This window comes from Petaurus breviceps, unplaced genomic scaffold, assembly GCF_028583685.1.
Source record: "Petaurus breviceps papuanus isolate PSGF00001 unplaced genomic scaffold, PetGlider_PUasm1.0 90650, whole genome shotgun sequence".
In the NCBI taxonomy this organism is placed as follows: Eukaryota; Metazoa; Chordata; class Mammalia; order Diprotodontia; family Petauridae; genus Petaurus; species Petaurus breviceps.
In genome coordinates this window covers 1,657,798-1,671,260 of record NW_027187299.1, presented here as the reverse complement: position 1 = coordinate 1,671,260, position 13,463 = coordinate 1,657,798, and the positions used below count along the sequence as shown (strand labels likewise).

The 13,463-nt window shown below is 38.3% G+C and overlaps 1 protein-coding gene across 6 annotated transcripts in view; it reads right to left on the bottom strand.

Moving 5' to 3' along the window:
* The window catches only part of TARBP1 (TAR (HIV-1) RNA binding protein 1), a 110,052-nt gene extending 97,429 nt beyond the window's left edge, over positions 1-12,623 (bottom strand). For 3 of the 6 annotated variants that reach the window (XM_069064842.1, XM_069064843.1, XM_069064844.1), the window contains exons 1-6: positions 11,276-12,623; positions 8,801-8,898; positions 7,213-7,282; positions 5,575-5,723; positions 4,310-4,362; positions 2,557-2,654 (exon numbers count right to left, since the gene is read on the bottom strand). In XM_069064842.1, the coding sequence (XP_068920943.1) occupies positions 2,557-2,654; positions 4,310-4,362; positions 5,575-5,723; positions 7,213-7,282; positions 8,801-8,898; positions 11,276-12,308 (1,501 nt within the window). In that variant the 5' untranslated portion in view covers positions 12,309-12,623. The remainder of the gene's footprint in view (positions 1-2,556; positions 2,655-4,309; positions 4,363-5,574; positions 5,724-7,212; positions 7,283-8,800; positions 8,899-11,275) is intronic. The other 3 variants (XM_069064845.1, XM_069064846.1, XM_069064847.1) reach the window with 1 other exon arrangement.
* Positions 12,624-13,463: the final 840 nt, after the last annotated feature.

The window sequence follows — 13,463 nt, the reverse complement described above, 5'->3', positions numbered from 1 at the left end:
ACACACACACACACACACACACACACACACACACACACACACACACACACACACATACACAAGCGCGCAGGCGCTTTTTATTCATTAATATTGTGGGGATAAGGGGGACATATTTCCTCTCAGTCTGTTGAATTCCTAACCATTCATTAAAGTCCACCTTAAACTTGTACCTGTTCCCCATAAGTGGAAATGGTTTCCCCCTTTAATCTCACATGGTAAGTACTTTATACTTCTCTCTTAGGTAGTTATGTTATTTTGTAAGGTTATTTTTGTCTCCCTGTTAACTATAAAGTTCCATTAGAGCAAGGATTTAAATTTTGTATATTACCAGCACTTATCACAAAACTGATACATACAGTACTGAATAAATATCTCCTGATAACTTAATTCATGATTTCATGAAAACATCTGAATTTTATGTAAAAAAGTCACTGAAAATGGCACAGAAACTAACATCATTTAAAAGTCTCTTACTATATTGTGGTTCTCGTCCATTTAGACAGAGATACTGAATACATTTTTACCCAGCTACACTTTTAAGTACTTGTTTTAGCTAATACAGCTTACTCACTAATTATGCCTTGGGCTACTTTTTCCCAAAAAAACTACCTTATCATGCATGATTCTCTTAAGAAATCATGATCAAATGCTAGCTTTTGATCAAAAGTTCATGCCACAAAGTGCTACACTACATTAAAATACTAAACATCACACCTAAATACCAGATATATCTCAATTTCTCCCCACTGCTCTTTCTGCCCCATTTTCACGGCAAGATCTTTATATAAAGGGGAAAGGAAAGAAAAGAAGTTTGAATGACAGTCTACTTATTTTGTGAATAAAAAATCTATTATAAAGCACCTTCCTCTTAATATCTTCTAAGTTCTATACAAAAATATTATCAGTGATCATCTTAACATCCCATATATAAATTCAATTATAGGAAAATAGGAAGGTTATATGACACGACCAGGGCCACTCAACTATTATTAGTAATAATAAGTGCCAACATTTATGCAGTGCTTTAAGGTTTGCAAATAGCTTTACAAATATTATCTCACTTCATTCAAACAATAACTCATGCTAATTTTAAAGGATGAAGTGAAAATAAAGCCAACATATACTAATGTCAAGCATTGTCTGCTTATTAACAGAATGATATCACCTCTCTGCTTTGCTTGCCAACTCAGTAAACCTCATCTTCCTAACCTTTTGGAGATGAAATCACCTTGGACATTTCCAGTTCATTAGCTGTTACATTAAGCAAATCTATTATCTCTATCTAAATCTGGCTCTATAAAGGGGTTACTGTACCAATGATTAATTTTATTAGAAATGAGAATTAAGGGATGCCTCATAGGCCAATAGGAAAGATAGAACACAAAGGGCTCTTATAGTTAGCCAACTTAAACACTTTAGTTTCAGAAATTTTCTAAGCCCAGATTTTCTTTATCCTCCTTCATTCTAAAAATTAAATGACAGCCTGAAAAGCTAGCCTGCTTTAGAAGTCCTTCATTGATACATTAATGCATTATGTACAACAGCAGTCTTCCTTAGTGAATCACAACATAAGATACCTCTGTAATTCTGACAGAAAAAGGACATCTGGAAAGAGCAAGAGAGCAATTTTTCACTCCTGATATAGTATTGTCTCGTTATCCTCTACTAAAATTGACCATCCTCCATAATTTGAGGGAAATCATCTTCTTTCCAGTTACCTACATTTGCAATCTCATGGACATCCCTCACTCTTTCCTCTCCCCCATGCCCTATATTGAATTGGATGCCTATCTTGTCAATCATCCCTCTACATCACATCCTTCTCTCGATTCATATGGCCACTATCCTACTATATAAAAGCCTTTATCAGCTGGAGTACTAAAATAGTCTCCTAACTGGTCTGCCTACTTCCAGCTTTGCCCCTCCCCAATTCATGTTTCCTATAGTTGCCAAATTAAAATTCCTAAAATAAAAGTCTGACCATGTCACTTCTTTGACAAAAATCTTTTGATACCTCCATGTCCCCAAAATAAAATATCAACTCCTCAGCCCAGCACTTAAAAAACCTCCACAATCTGGCTCCAGCCTGCCTCTAGCCTTATTTCGTATTACTTCCCTTCACATATGCTATGTTCCAGCCAAACTGAACTACTAGCTAACTCCCAAAACTCAATATTCTATTTCACATCTCCACACCTGTCATGCAATTTGTCCCACATACCTAAAATGCACTCTCTACTTATCTATTATACTTAGCACCCTTTTTTTCAAGGCTGATCTCAGGTGCTACTTCATCCATGAAGGCTCTGCTGATGCTGCTAGCTGATTTATCCTCAAATTAATTTGTATTTACTTATCTATGTATATGTTGTCATACCACTCCCTGCTCCTTCTACTTCCCCAACAGGTAGCATACACCCAAGATCTAGCATACTACCTTATATATATTAGATGCTAATAAACGTTTGTTGAATTACTGTTTCATTACATAAAGAATGCGAATGCTTCACATACTAAAAAAAAATTATGAAAAAAAAATACTCCATTAAAACCTACTCTTTGTATCTTCTGAAAGGAGGGAAACATAAGTGACTAAAAATGTCTGTAATTTCATTCCCAATGGGGAACAGCTTCCTATCCTGTGGCCTGGGAACCTATAACAGAGGGGAAAAAAAAGCAATATTAAATAAATTTCTTTATGAAACATGACATTGCAGTTCATTTAAGTGTACCATGGCCCACTAGTCTTTCATGATTAAACAAAGCTGAAAGTTTGTTTTCTTGAGTACATATCCTATTTTGTAATCATTTAGAGGGTGGATCAGGATTTTCTAATTACTGAGACTCAGGAGCATATGTTGTACCTGTTGAGACTGGATATAGCCTAATAAAATATTATATAATCATGGCTTGTGCTACAGTATCTTAATTTTTAATTTAAAAATATGTATAAACTTTCTACATATAGAATATATCCTCCAGATGCAAGACTAGAAAAGGAGATAGAATGGCAATGTAGCAATGGACGGCATGTAGACAATTCAGGCACAATTCTCTACCCACAGAATGGTAAAAGACCCAAAAAGAAAGGCCCATAGCACACTGGGTGGATCCCCTATGGAAGATCTATCACAGGATATGGGGGAAAAAAGTCACAGCATGAGAAGGTATGGATGAATTACTATTTGCACATTTAGAAAAATATCCATACCACTTAGAGCAATCCAAATCAATAAACATTTATTAAGCACTCATTATATGCCAGGCACCATGTTAAGCTCTGGATAACAATGCAGTCAAGTACTGAAATACATTATGAACTTCTTTGCCAAAACATTACCAAAAATTAGCTTTTTTTCTAAATAAAAAATGATATTCAAGGCCAAGACAGATATTAGCAATAAATAATTTCTGCTATAGCATTTAGTTGTTAACATTTACCAGTCATTTCTTCTACTATATGATTCTGCCATGAACATTATCCATTAATTGAACACATTAGACCACCAGAATCTAAAAGCATGCCATAATAAATGTTTTCCAAACCTTACAGAAAACATTAAGTGTCTCCATTGGTTTTACTGCTCTCCAGATGTCTAATTGCTACATCAAACTATTCAAGAGTAATGAGTTATTGAAAACTACAAAATAATTGACATGTCAAGTATTGCTATACTCCTCATAAAATCCTGAAATAACTAATTTAATCTAATTATTAACATAAATATAGACAAATATGAGTTTTCTATAAGTATCAAACATAGGCATGTTGAACACAGCAATGTTAACTTCTAGTTTATGTTATTAATATTTATGAAGAAAATTACTTTTAAAAGCTGTAGAAAAGTCCTGAAAACAAAGTTCAGGAATACAAAGAATATAGAAACTACTAACAATCTCCTCTTATTACAGATCAGAGGTATTTCTCACTGATAATGGGTGACCCAAGTAAAAGTCAAAACCACTGACATGTGAGGGGCTGATGATGATGTACTTTTTAAAAACCAAAAAGAAGGTGTGGGGAGCACATACTAGAGAAAGGAAAAGAATGGGGGGAAAGAACGAAGAGAAATAACAGAGAGAAGAATTTTGGAGGTTTTGCTTGTTTTTAATTAAGGAGGGGGGAAAAACTGATAAAGGAATTAGACCAGAAAAAGAAGGTAAGGGACAAGAGAACAGTCACAGTAAAGAACAATGGCCCGATTTAAACAATTCAAAGTCAGGAACCCCACAGGACATTTAGCATTGTACCAACATATGACATGTTCTTTTACCTAATTTTTTGCATAATTAAGATTTGAAGATTTACCTGCTATATAAAGAACTTTCTGAAAGGGCTTCCATTAGTGGTCCAATAATAAACTGAAAAAAAAGACATATGGTTTATATTAACTTGTATTTATAATTTTGAAGTCCAGTAAATAACTAGGCTTGCTTTGATTTGTATTCATCCTACACAAGGAGAAAGAAGGATGACTATAAACAAAACAGACCTCTCTGACACTAAAGTCTGACTCCAAGGCTAACAGAAGCCAGAACACAATGATATGCTTTTTAAGCAGATAAATTCTGCCAGAATGATAAAGCCAGTAGAGCTAATTGCCCACCTGATATAAAAGTTTGGGATATTGAGAAGAGAGTTCATGTGCTGGTTCAAGGAGCAGGAAAGGAACCTGAAGTAGTAACATGCTGGAATAAAGGCAGTGACAGAAAGAGAGAATAAGGTGCTCAAGAGGAGATTCAAGCCCCTTACCTGGAAGTTAAAGGAAAAAAAATGTTAAATTATATCTCTGGAATTTTGCCAGACATTGATTAAGATGGTAAATTCACAAGCAGGATCATGGGACTTAACGAGATTAGTTACATGGCATTTCTAAAAATATCATGTTAGCTATTCACATAATAAGTGCAAACCTTTGTTAAAGTAGAAAATCAGTATTTTCCACAAGCGGTGAACTATTCTAAGATGACAAAGTTTACAAATGTATCTTTAACACTTATAGACTTGGTTTTATGTCAATGTCCCTATAATCATAATCTATTACATGTAATTACCGACAAACACAATTACAAGTTAGGATGATCATGGCCCAAAACACTTAAAATGGCTGCATTTAATGAAACGGTATGGCCATGATATAGTTGGCTTGAATCATAGGCATAACTTCACTAATATTATTCACTAATAATAATAACCACATAAATTTACTTATTCTAAGTCACAATTTGCATTAACACTGTTATTTATTGTGTGATCTATTTTATATTTATAAATAATATAAATATTTTATAAATAATATAAAAAATATAAATATTTATGTGATCTATATTACTAATACAATGAAACTTTTTTATAATGGTAAACAAGACCAATATCTACACTATAAGTTAATTTTGCTATCAATTGGCTTTTCCTATATGTAGTAGCTATGTTTAGAGGGGTAGAATTTGTTTTCCCTAAAGCCATGAAACAAGTCATGTAAAAATGACATTCTATTAATTCCTTAGAGATGAAAAAGTACAACAGATGTCTTTTGGTCTTCTGGCAATGGGGACAGGGAACACTACCATTACCTCAGAAAATCCTGGTGCACCTGGAAGACCCTTTGTTTCATAGAGCTCCAAAAAGTGTATAATGCCTTCTTTGGTCAGGGTTTTGTTTTCACTTTCAAACATTCTTTTATAAATACACATATGCCAGGATGGATGGAGGAGCCAACATGCTGCCAAAACAAAAGCCCGATTTCACCTTTGGTCTGAGTTATCAAATATTAATCTAAAACATACATCAATTTTAACCTCATTATTACACTGATCACTAAAGGGCAGAAATAGGTAGGAAGTGGGTCAGTACTTTATGCCACCCTGAAAAAATGTAATTATTAAATACCCGCAAAATATTATTATCAACAGGAGCCTGCCAGCCTTACACTGTAGTGGTAACTAGTATTTGAGAACTTTCAACCAAAGAAATTCCTTCCTTTGGAGAGTTACACATTTAGAATTAGAAATAAAAATTTTCAATAACTCATATTAACAGAATATTATGGTTTGCAAAGTACATTCCACACAACCCTGTGAAATAGTTGTATTAAAATTATTGCCCCCATTTTACAGATGACAACACTGGAACAAAAATTTGTCTTGGCTATCTTCTATTTACCATACATATTTCTGGCTCTTCAGAAATGAAAGTTTTTATACTTTAATTCTTTTATAAAACTGATTTTTCAACATCAATTCACACCATATTACAAATAAATTAATTCTCTATAATCAACAAGAAGAAGCTTCTAGAATTCTTTGGCAGCAGCAATTTTTAAAAATCATTGCCATTTGATTTCATATTCTAAGAGCTATGGGCAAAACATAATAATAAGCATATCATTTTAATACTAGATAGCTAAGTGAAGTCACACCAGGATTCAATTAAATTCTAGCCCCAGGTGGGACCATAGATTCTTATGGTCTGTGAAAATCCCAGTACATCAGAAGATTACTGCAATAAGCTGAATAAGGCTCAATTCCTAAAGGGTCAACCTATTAAAATTGCAATTATCTGAGACACGTAGTAAAACCCATCAAAAACCCAAGTTAATTCTCATATGTAAACACTATAATATAGTACTTAATCATTCACATTAATACAAAATACTGTTAACCTATGTTTGCTTATTACATTGATGTGAACTTCAATTTCATAAAACTGTCCTGTAAGATGTCAGTAAGATTTTATATATGTATATATATAGATAGATATAGATACACACACACTATATTACTATGTATTGAAATTATAGTTTCTATACATCCTCCACTGAAAAGAATCCATTTATACTGGTAGTAGCTAAGGCCCAAGACCTATATTTTAGATTTACCTTGAATTCTCTATTCCTGGCTAAGAAATCCCAGCTATGTGGCAATAAGGAGTAATCATCTATCTTCTGTTACTATCAATTTAATGGAAGCAGGGATCCCAATTCATTTGTATCCGTAGTCCCCTCCAACCTTAGTATGCTAACACACCTTTTATATATCCATTCAAGTAAAAATTCTCTAATGGTCCTAAAAAGTAACTCACAATCACTCATGCAAAACCAGATGTTTTAAAGGAATAATGAAGGACTGCAACAAAAGTAATGCTACCACACAAAGATAACATTTTTTAAAAGTTTAGGAATAAATCATCTTCTTGAAAAGGGCAACCATTACCTTTTTCCTCTGACATTGCATAGTCAAATAAACTGTTTAGCTTTGGTAAAACAGGTTTTATAACATGTATCTGAAATATAAAGACAAAAGGTTTTGTAACTGATGAAAAACACTCCCCAAAACTGATTTAGACCTAGTTTCATTACAACAGTATTATGTCTTGGCATCACACTGGAAAACTTAAGAATTTTAATGGTTATAAACCTATAGCTTCTTCTATAAAGCACATGGATTCAATCAGAGAACTGGAATTATGAAGAACAAAAGGGATGTGTGCCTTAGAATATATGCAAAATATGGATTTTAAATGTCATTTTGTGATTTTTATGCCCTTTTACATTTCTAATTTGATATTCGATCCCCAAAGCACTGTGAGGTGGGTAGGCATTCTAGACACTGATTTCAAACTGTAAAGACCCTCAATTAATCATCTACTCTAAGCTCCTCATTTCATAGGTGAGTAAACAGGCCCAGAAAGATCAAGTGATATATTCAAGCTCACATCAGTAGCAAATGGCAGAACTGGTATTATACCCATTTTAAAAGTGAGAAAACTGAGGTACAGATTCTTGAGTTTTCCCAGGATCACTACAAGCATCAAAATCACAACTAATACCCAAATCTCCTGACTTTTAGTACAGTCCTCTTTTTTTGTAAGGTCCAGTGTCTTCACAACACCTCTGCCTCATAAATATGGTAGAATCAAACTCCTTGAATCACTCGCCAGGAACTCCTAAAATCATACGATGTTAAAACTAGAAGAGACCCTAGCTCATTTTACATTTGAGGAAACTGAGCCCTACAAGTTAAGCCACACACCCAAAAGATCATGGGTAGTAAATTGAAAACTAGGACTGGAACCCAGATTTAGGTCCAGTGTTCTTTCCGTGAGAAGATTTAAATATGTACATATGTATGTTTATATATGTATGGATGTGTGTGTGTACATACACATAAATGCATTTCAAAGTCAACTATAAACTACTTTAATTTCCACTCTTTTAAATAGTCCATAGAATTGATGCTTTCATCAGCACTTATAAATTACCCAAATGCATGTAATATAATATGTCAATAGACAGGCTGTGTTCCTAAGAAACCCCAGTATTAAAAGATCCAAAATAACAAAAAAAGATAAATTATCCACTTAAGAAATTAAGCCAAGGTTGGTTTCTTTGAAATAAGTACTCCCCTGATAGGTTCAATTATTTGTTTATAGACCACTCATTTGGAGAGGCCAGGAATCTAACAACTAAATTTTTAGGAACCACTAGAAACTGATGTTTAATTGTGGAAAAAAAGAAAAAGGGAAAAGGAGAAAAAAAGCTGCATATTTCCATAATTATAATGTTAAGTCAAGGAAAGATAATTTCATGTATAAAAACATGATTTGTATTCTACTTTTTAGGGACCCATTTCTACCAAAAAGTGAGAAATGCCTACCTGTACTTTATCATGCTAACCCAAAGCCAAAAAACTCATTTTTACATGTCCTATCTTGAATGTTAAAAATCTGAAGAAATCATTTTGCTGTATCATGGAATTTGTCCTGAAAAGACAATAGTGATAAAATCATTAAATCACTTACCTGATTTCCTTCTAGAGTTTCCATTATTAAAATATAGTTTTCCCAAAACTTCAAGAGTTGTTCTTTTTTCTTATCGGACCACCAAAACAGACTTGGTTCTAATGTAACAAAATGACACAGTTATTTTTGTCTATTACTAATTTCAAAATATTCACTATGACAATGCCATTCGCATTATGAAAATAATGCTTTCTAGTATGTAAAAATATAATGCAAGTCCAAGTGCAAAAGTTCAGTAATAGCGAAGGCCTGGTCTAAAAAGAAATTAAGAAGCAATTAAGAATAATTAATAAATTAAGTAAAGACCTATAACACTACAAGTTTTTTCAACAGCTTACGATCACTTTCATAAGTTGATTAATAATCTTGTCATTGTTAAGTGTGTGAATAGTTGGTAAAAATATTATGGGCTGGTAAAAAATGTTTAAAATGTTTTGTAATGAAGTTTTGGGGTTGTTTTTTTTTTTTTGCTTTTTGGAGGGCGATTGGGGTTAAGTGACTTGCCCGAGGTCACATGGATAGTTTTTGTGTTAAGTGTCTGAGGCCACATTTGAACTCAGGTCCTCCTGACTCCAGGGCCAGTGCTCTATTCACTGTGCCACCTAGCCGCCCCAAAAAACAATTTGTTTTTTTGGGGAGGGCAATTGGGGTTCATGACTTGCCCAAAGTCACATGGCTAGTAAGTGTGTCAAGTGTCTGAGGCCGGATTTGAACTCAGGTCCTCCTCTCTCCAGGGCCGACGTAATGAAGTTTTTTAATCCTACTAGTAAATGATAACTGATATAATATATTTATGACTGCCAAATATCCAATATTTATTTTTCAAAAACCCTGTACAATTTACAGTGTGTTTATACCCCGCAATTTTTTCCTGACTACCTAGATGTAATAAATTCTGAGAACTTACTACCCTTTGAAACGAATGTTTCTCCTACTATTTGCATTACTCCTTTCAAAAAAGGCCACCTATAAGGTTGAAAATTCAAGGTGAGGGGCGGCTAGGTGGCACAGTGAGTAAAGCACCGGCCCTGGAGTCAGGAGGACCCAGTTGGGTTCCGGCCTCAGACACTTAACACCCACACACCAAAAGAAAAAAACTAGCCATGTAACCTTGTGCAAGTTACTTAACCCCAATTGCCCTCAAAAGGCAAAAAAAAAAAAAAATTCAAGGTAAATTGAACAAATACAACCTACAGTAAACTAATAGGCCTCTTAAAAAGGGCTGAGTCAACTGTTCTTGACATAATTGGAAAACTGACATCTACCATAATGGGAATAAAAATTAGAGGGGGCGGGGGCTGCTTGATGGCACAGTGAATAGAGCAGGGGCCCTGGAGTCAGGAGGTCCTGAGTTCAAATGTGAACTCAGATACTTACCACAAAAGGAAAAAAAAAACCACTAGCCCTGTGACCTTGGGCAAGTCACTTAACCCCAATTGCCCTACCTTCCCCCCACCAAAAAGCAAGAAAAAAAAGAGGCCTTAATTTTAAATCTATTAAAAGATAAAATCTAAGTAAATGTTTGAAAAAAAGAATTATTCTTAACTCAATCTGTATATGAAGTGACAGCCTCTTACATACTCTAAATCTATGGGAAATAATGCTCCCAAGTGAATCACCAAAGATGTTTCCAGAGGAGTCTGTAGTAACTGGGACTATCAGGGAATGAAGTTAAGGATGATACCTCTACATCAAAGGAAATGAAACAAGGCATGCGTCCTTTAATTTGATGGAGGTCCCAAAAAGACCAAAAGAAAATAATAGGCTGATCTTATTTAACATCTTAAATTTAGCTTCATCGGTTGAAATAAAGGTTCTATTTTGTTATATTGTTTTTTTTTATTATACACACCTTTGTGTGTCCTTCATTTTCACAAAAGAGAATCCTATGAACTCTATTGTTTTTAGCAAATTTGCAAACACTCTGGTATTCCCAAAGGTGAAGTCATCGATCTGTGAGGTCATATTCAGAAGGGAAAAATAGGCCTAAGGGTTCAGATTTTATGAAGGGAGGGTAAGGGCTGAGAAATCTCAGCTAATGGTGGTCAGTTTAACCTTGAGGACACAAACTAGACATTTCAAGTGGAAATATACCACAAATCTTATGCGTACATCAATGCATCTTTTAAAAGATGTAATAGTAGGCGACCAGACTTACAGGGCCACCTATGACACAAACTAGCCATTTCAACTGTAAATATACCAGGAAATTGACTTGCACCGTTAATGCATCTTTTAAAAATCTATAAAGTGGCAGTGTGGTCTCCCGTTTCTGACATAAACTGTGTGATCCTGGACAAGTCACTTCTCAGGGCTCCTCCCCAACATTTGTTAAAGGGCCTTAGTTGCTGAGCCTCATTGGGAGAGGAAAATCGTGTAGGAATCCAAAATGGGGTGGGAGTGTGGTTAAGTCTGGGGAGTGACCTTCCCCCGCCCCCCAGTCTGAGGTCGGGGTCTCTGCGGCGAGGCATGTACCGTTTGCATCGCGGAGCCCGCAGCTGCACTCGGTTCGCAGCTCCGCGGAAGCCTCCACCGCCCTCTGCAGCAGATAGCGGGCTCTCTTGCGGGTCAGCCCGTCCGGGTGCACAAGGCCGGCCTGCACCGCCCTCCAGAAGCGAGGGCGGCGCCACGCATTGGGCACCTCCTCCTCGGGGGCGCCCCAAGCCTCGCCCCCGCCGGGGATGGGCAGCAGCCTCTCTGCCAGGGCGCTGAGCACCAGCAGCACCCTCGCGACGCGGGGCGCGTGGGGCACTGGGCGCCACCACCCCGGCTCCAGCTCCTGCTTCTCCTCCTCCTCTTCGGGCACGAGCCAGTCCCACAGCGCTTGGAGAGCGACAGCGCTGCTTCGACCCAGGGCGGGCAACAGCCGCCCGGCTACCAGTGCCGCCGCCCCCTCCTCGGCCCCGGGCTCCTCATCGTCCTCGTCCCATAGCGCCACAGCCAGGGCCGCCCGGGCCACACGCTCCAGCAGCGCTCGGTCCTCGCGCGGCCGCAGGCAGGGGGCCACGGCCACCAGCACCTCCACGGCTTCCTCGGCGCCCAGCCCATCGCGCTCCCCAGGAGCTGCCTGAGCCTCCTCCGCGGGCCTCAGGGCGAGCAAGTCGAGGAGCGCCTCGTGCACCAGCCCGGCCGCCAGCTGGGAGCCCCCGGACAGGCGGACGCACGAGCGCAGGGCCCCACCCGCCGCCCTAAGCACGCGGCGCCGGCGGTCGCGAGGGGCCGAGCACTCCCCGTCCGGCGCCCCCGCCCGGCTGCCCCTCAGGCTCCGAAGCAGCGGCACGAGGTGCCCCGTAGCGACCTCGCGTGCCGCCTCCTGCAGCAGCAGAGCCGCGGGACGTGCGCTCGTGCTGCCGCCACCCTCCTGCTCCTCTTCGAGACGCTGGAGAAGGAACCTTAATGTCTCAACGCGCTCCGCCGGGGTCGGGGACTCCCAGACACAGAGCGCCCGGAGCAGGACGCGGGGGTCCTGGCTCTGAGAAAGCAGCGCTTCGGCTAAGACCCGTTCCATTGGTCACGCGCGTCCCCGCTGCGAAGGCGCCGCAGCCGCTTCACTTCCCTAGGTCGCTTCAGCGCCGTGTGCGTGCGTGCGCGCGCGCTCCCAGGGGTCTTGGGTCAGGGCACGCGCCTGGGACCAAACTAGGGAGGGGCCTTCCTCCTCCTGACCTTGGGCCGGCCTTTCTTCAGCTGGTTTTCCCTAGCACACTTTTTGCGTGCAGTTTTTGCGTTAAAATCCGAATGAGAATCCAGAATTACTACCTAAAATCCGACCTTGAAACAGAATCTGAAAATATTAGATCTGTAAGAAACCACTTTAGACATCAGGGCTCTCTTACAATTAGAATTTCAAATACCAGTTCCGAATAGTTGAGTGATAAATACAAAGTCATGTAATCACTTTTAACCCTCAGTTTCCTTTTCTATAAAAAGGGACTTTTACTACTGAACTCTGTAAACGTTATAATACTATGGAAGTGGGAGGTAATTGTTTACAGATGAGGAAACTGGCAAAGAGGGAGAGGAAGGGAATAAGCATTTATTAAGTGCCTACTGTCTGCTTAGTGCTTTACAAAGACCTCCTCATTTGATCCCCATATAGTCCTGGGAAGTAGATGCTTTAAAGTTGTGGAAACTGAGGTAGGTGAAGTGACCTACCCAGGGCAAGTAACTTATAAGTGTCTGAGGCTAGATCTGAACTTAGGTCTTCCTGACTCCAGGTCTATCCACTACACCACCTGCCTATAATTTAGCTAGCATTGATATAGTGCCAGGGCTTTGCAAATATCATCTTATTTGATCTTTGCAACAATCCTATGAGAGAGATGCTATTCTTGTCCTATTTTACAGTTGAGGAAACTGAGTTAAACAAGTAATTACTTAAGATCACAACAGCTAGAGTCTCAAGTCTGTATTTAGATTCTGGTCTTTCCTGACACTATGCCTAGTATTCTATTCACTATGTCATGTAGCTGCCTTACTTAGAAAAGAAGGAACAGTGGTTTGGAAGACAGATGATCTGAGTTCAAATCCCTTCTCTGAAGACCCAGCCCTACATCTGTGATTCCATGATCTTGTGATTGCTAAAGGTCAACAAATTAGTGGCAGGATTAAATCCCCAATTTTCCTGACTCCCACTTCAGTGTTCTAATAATTGTCACACTATTGA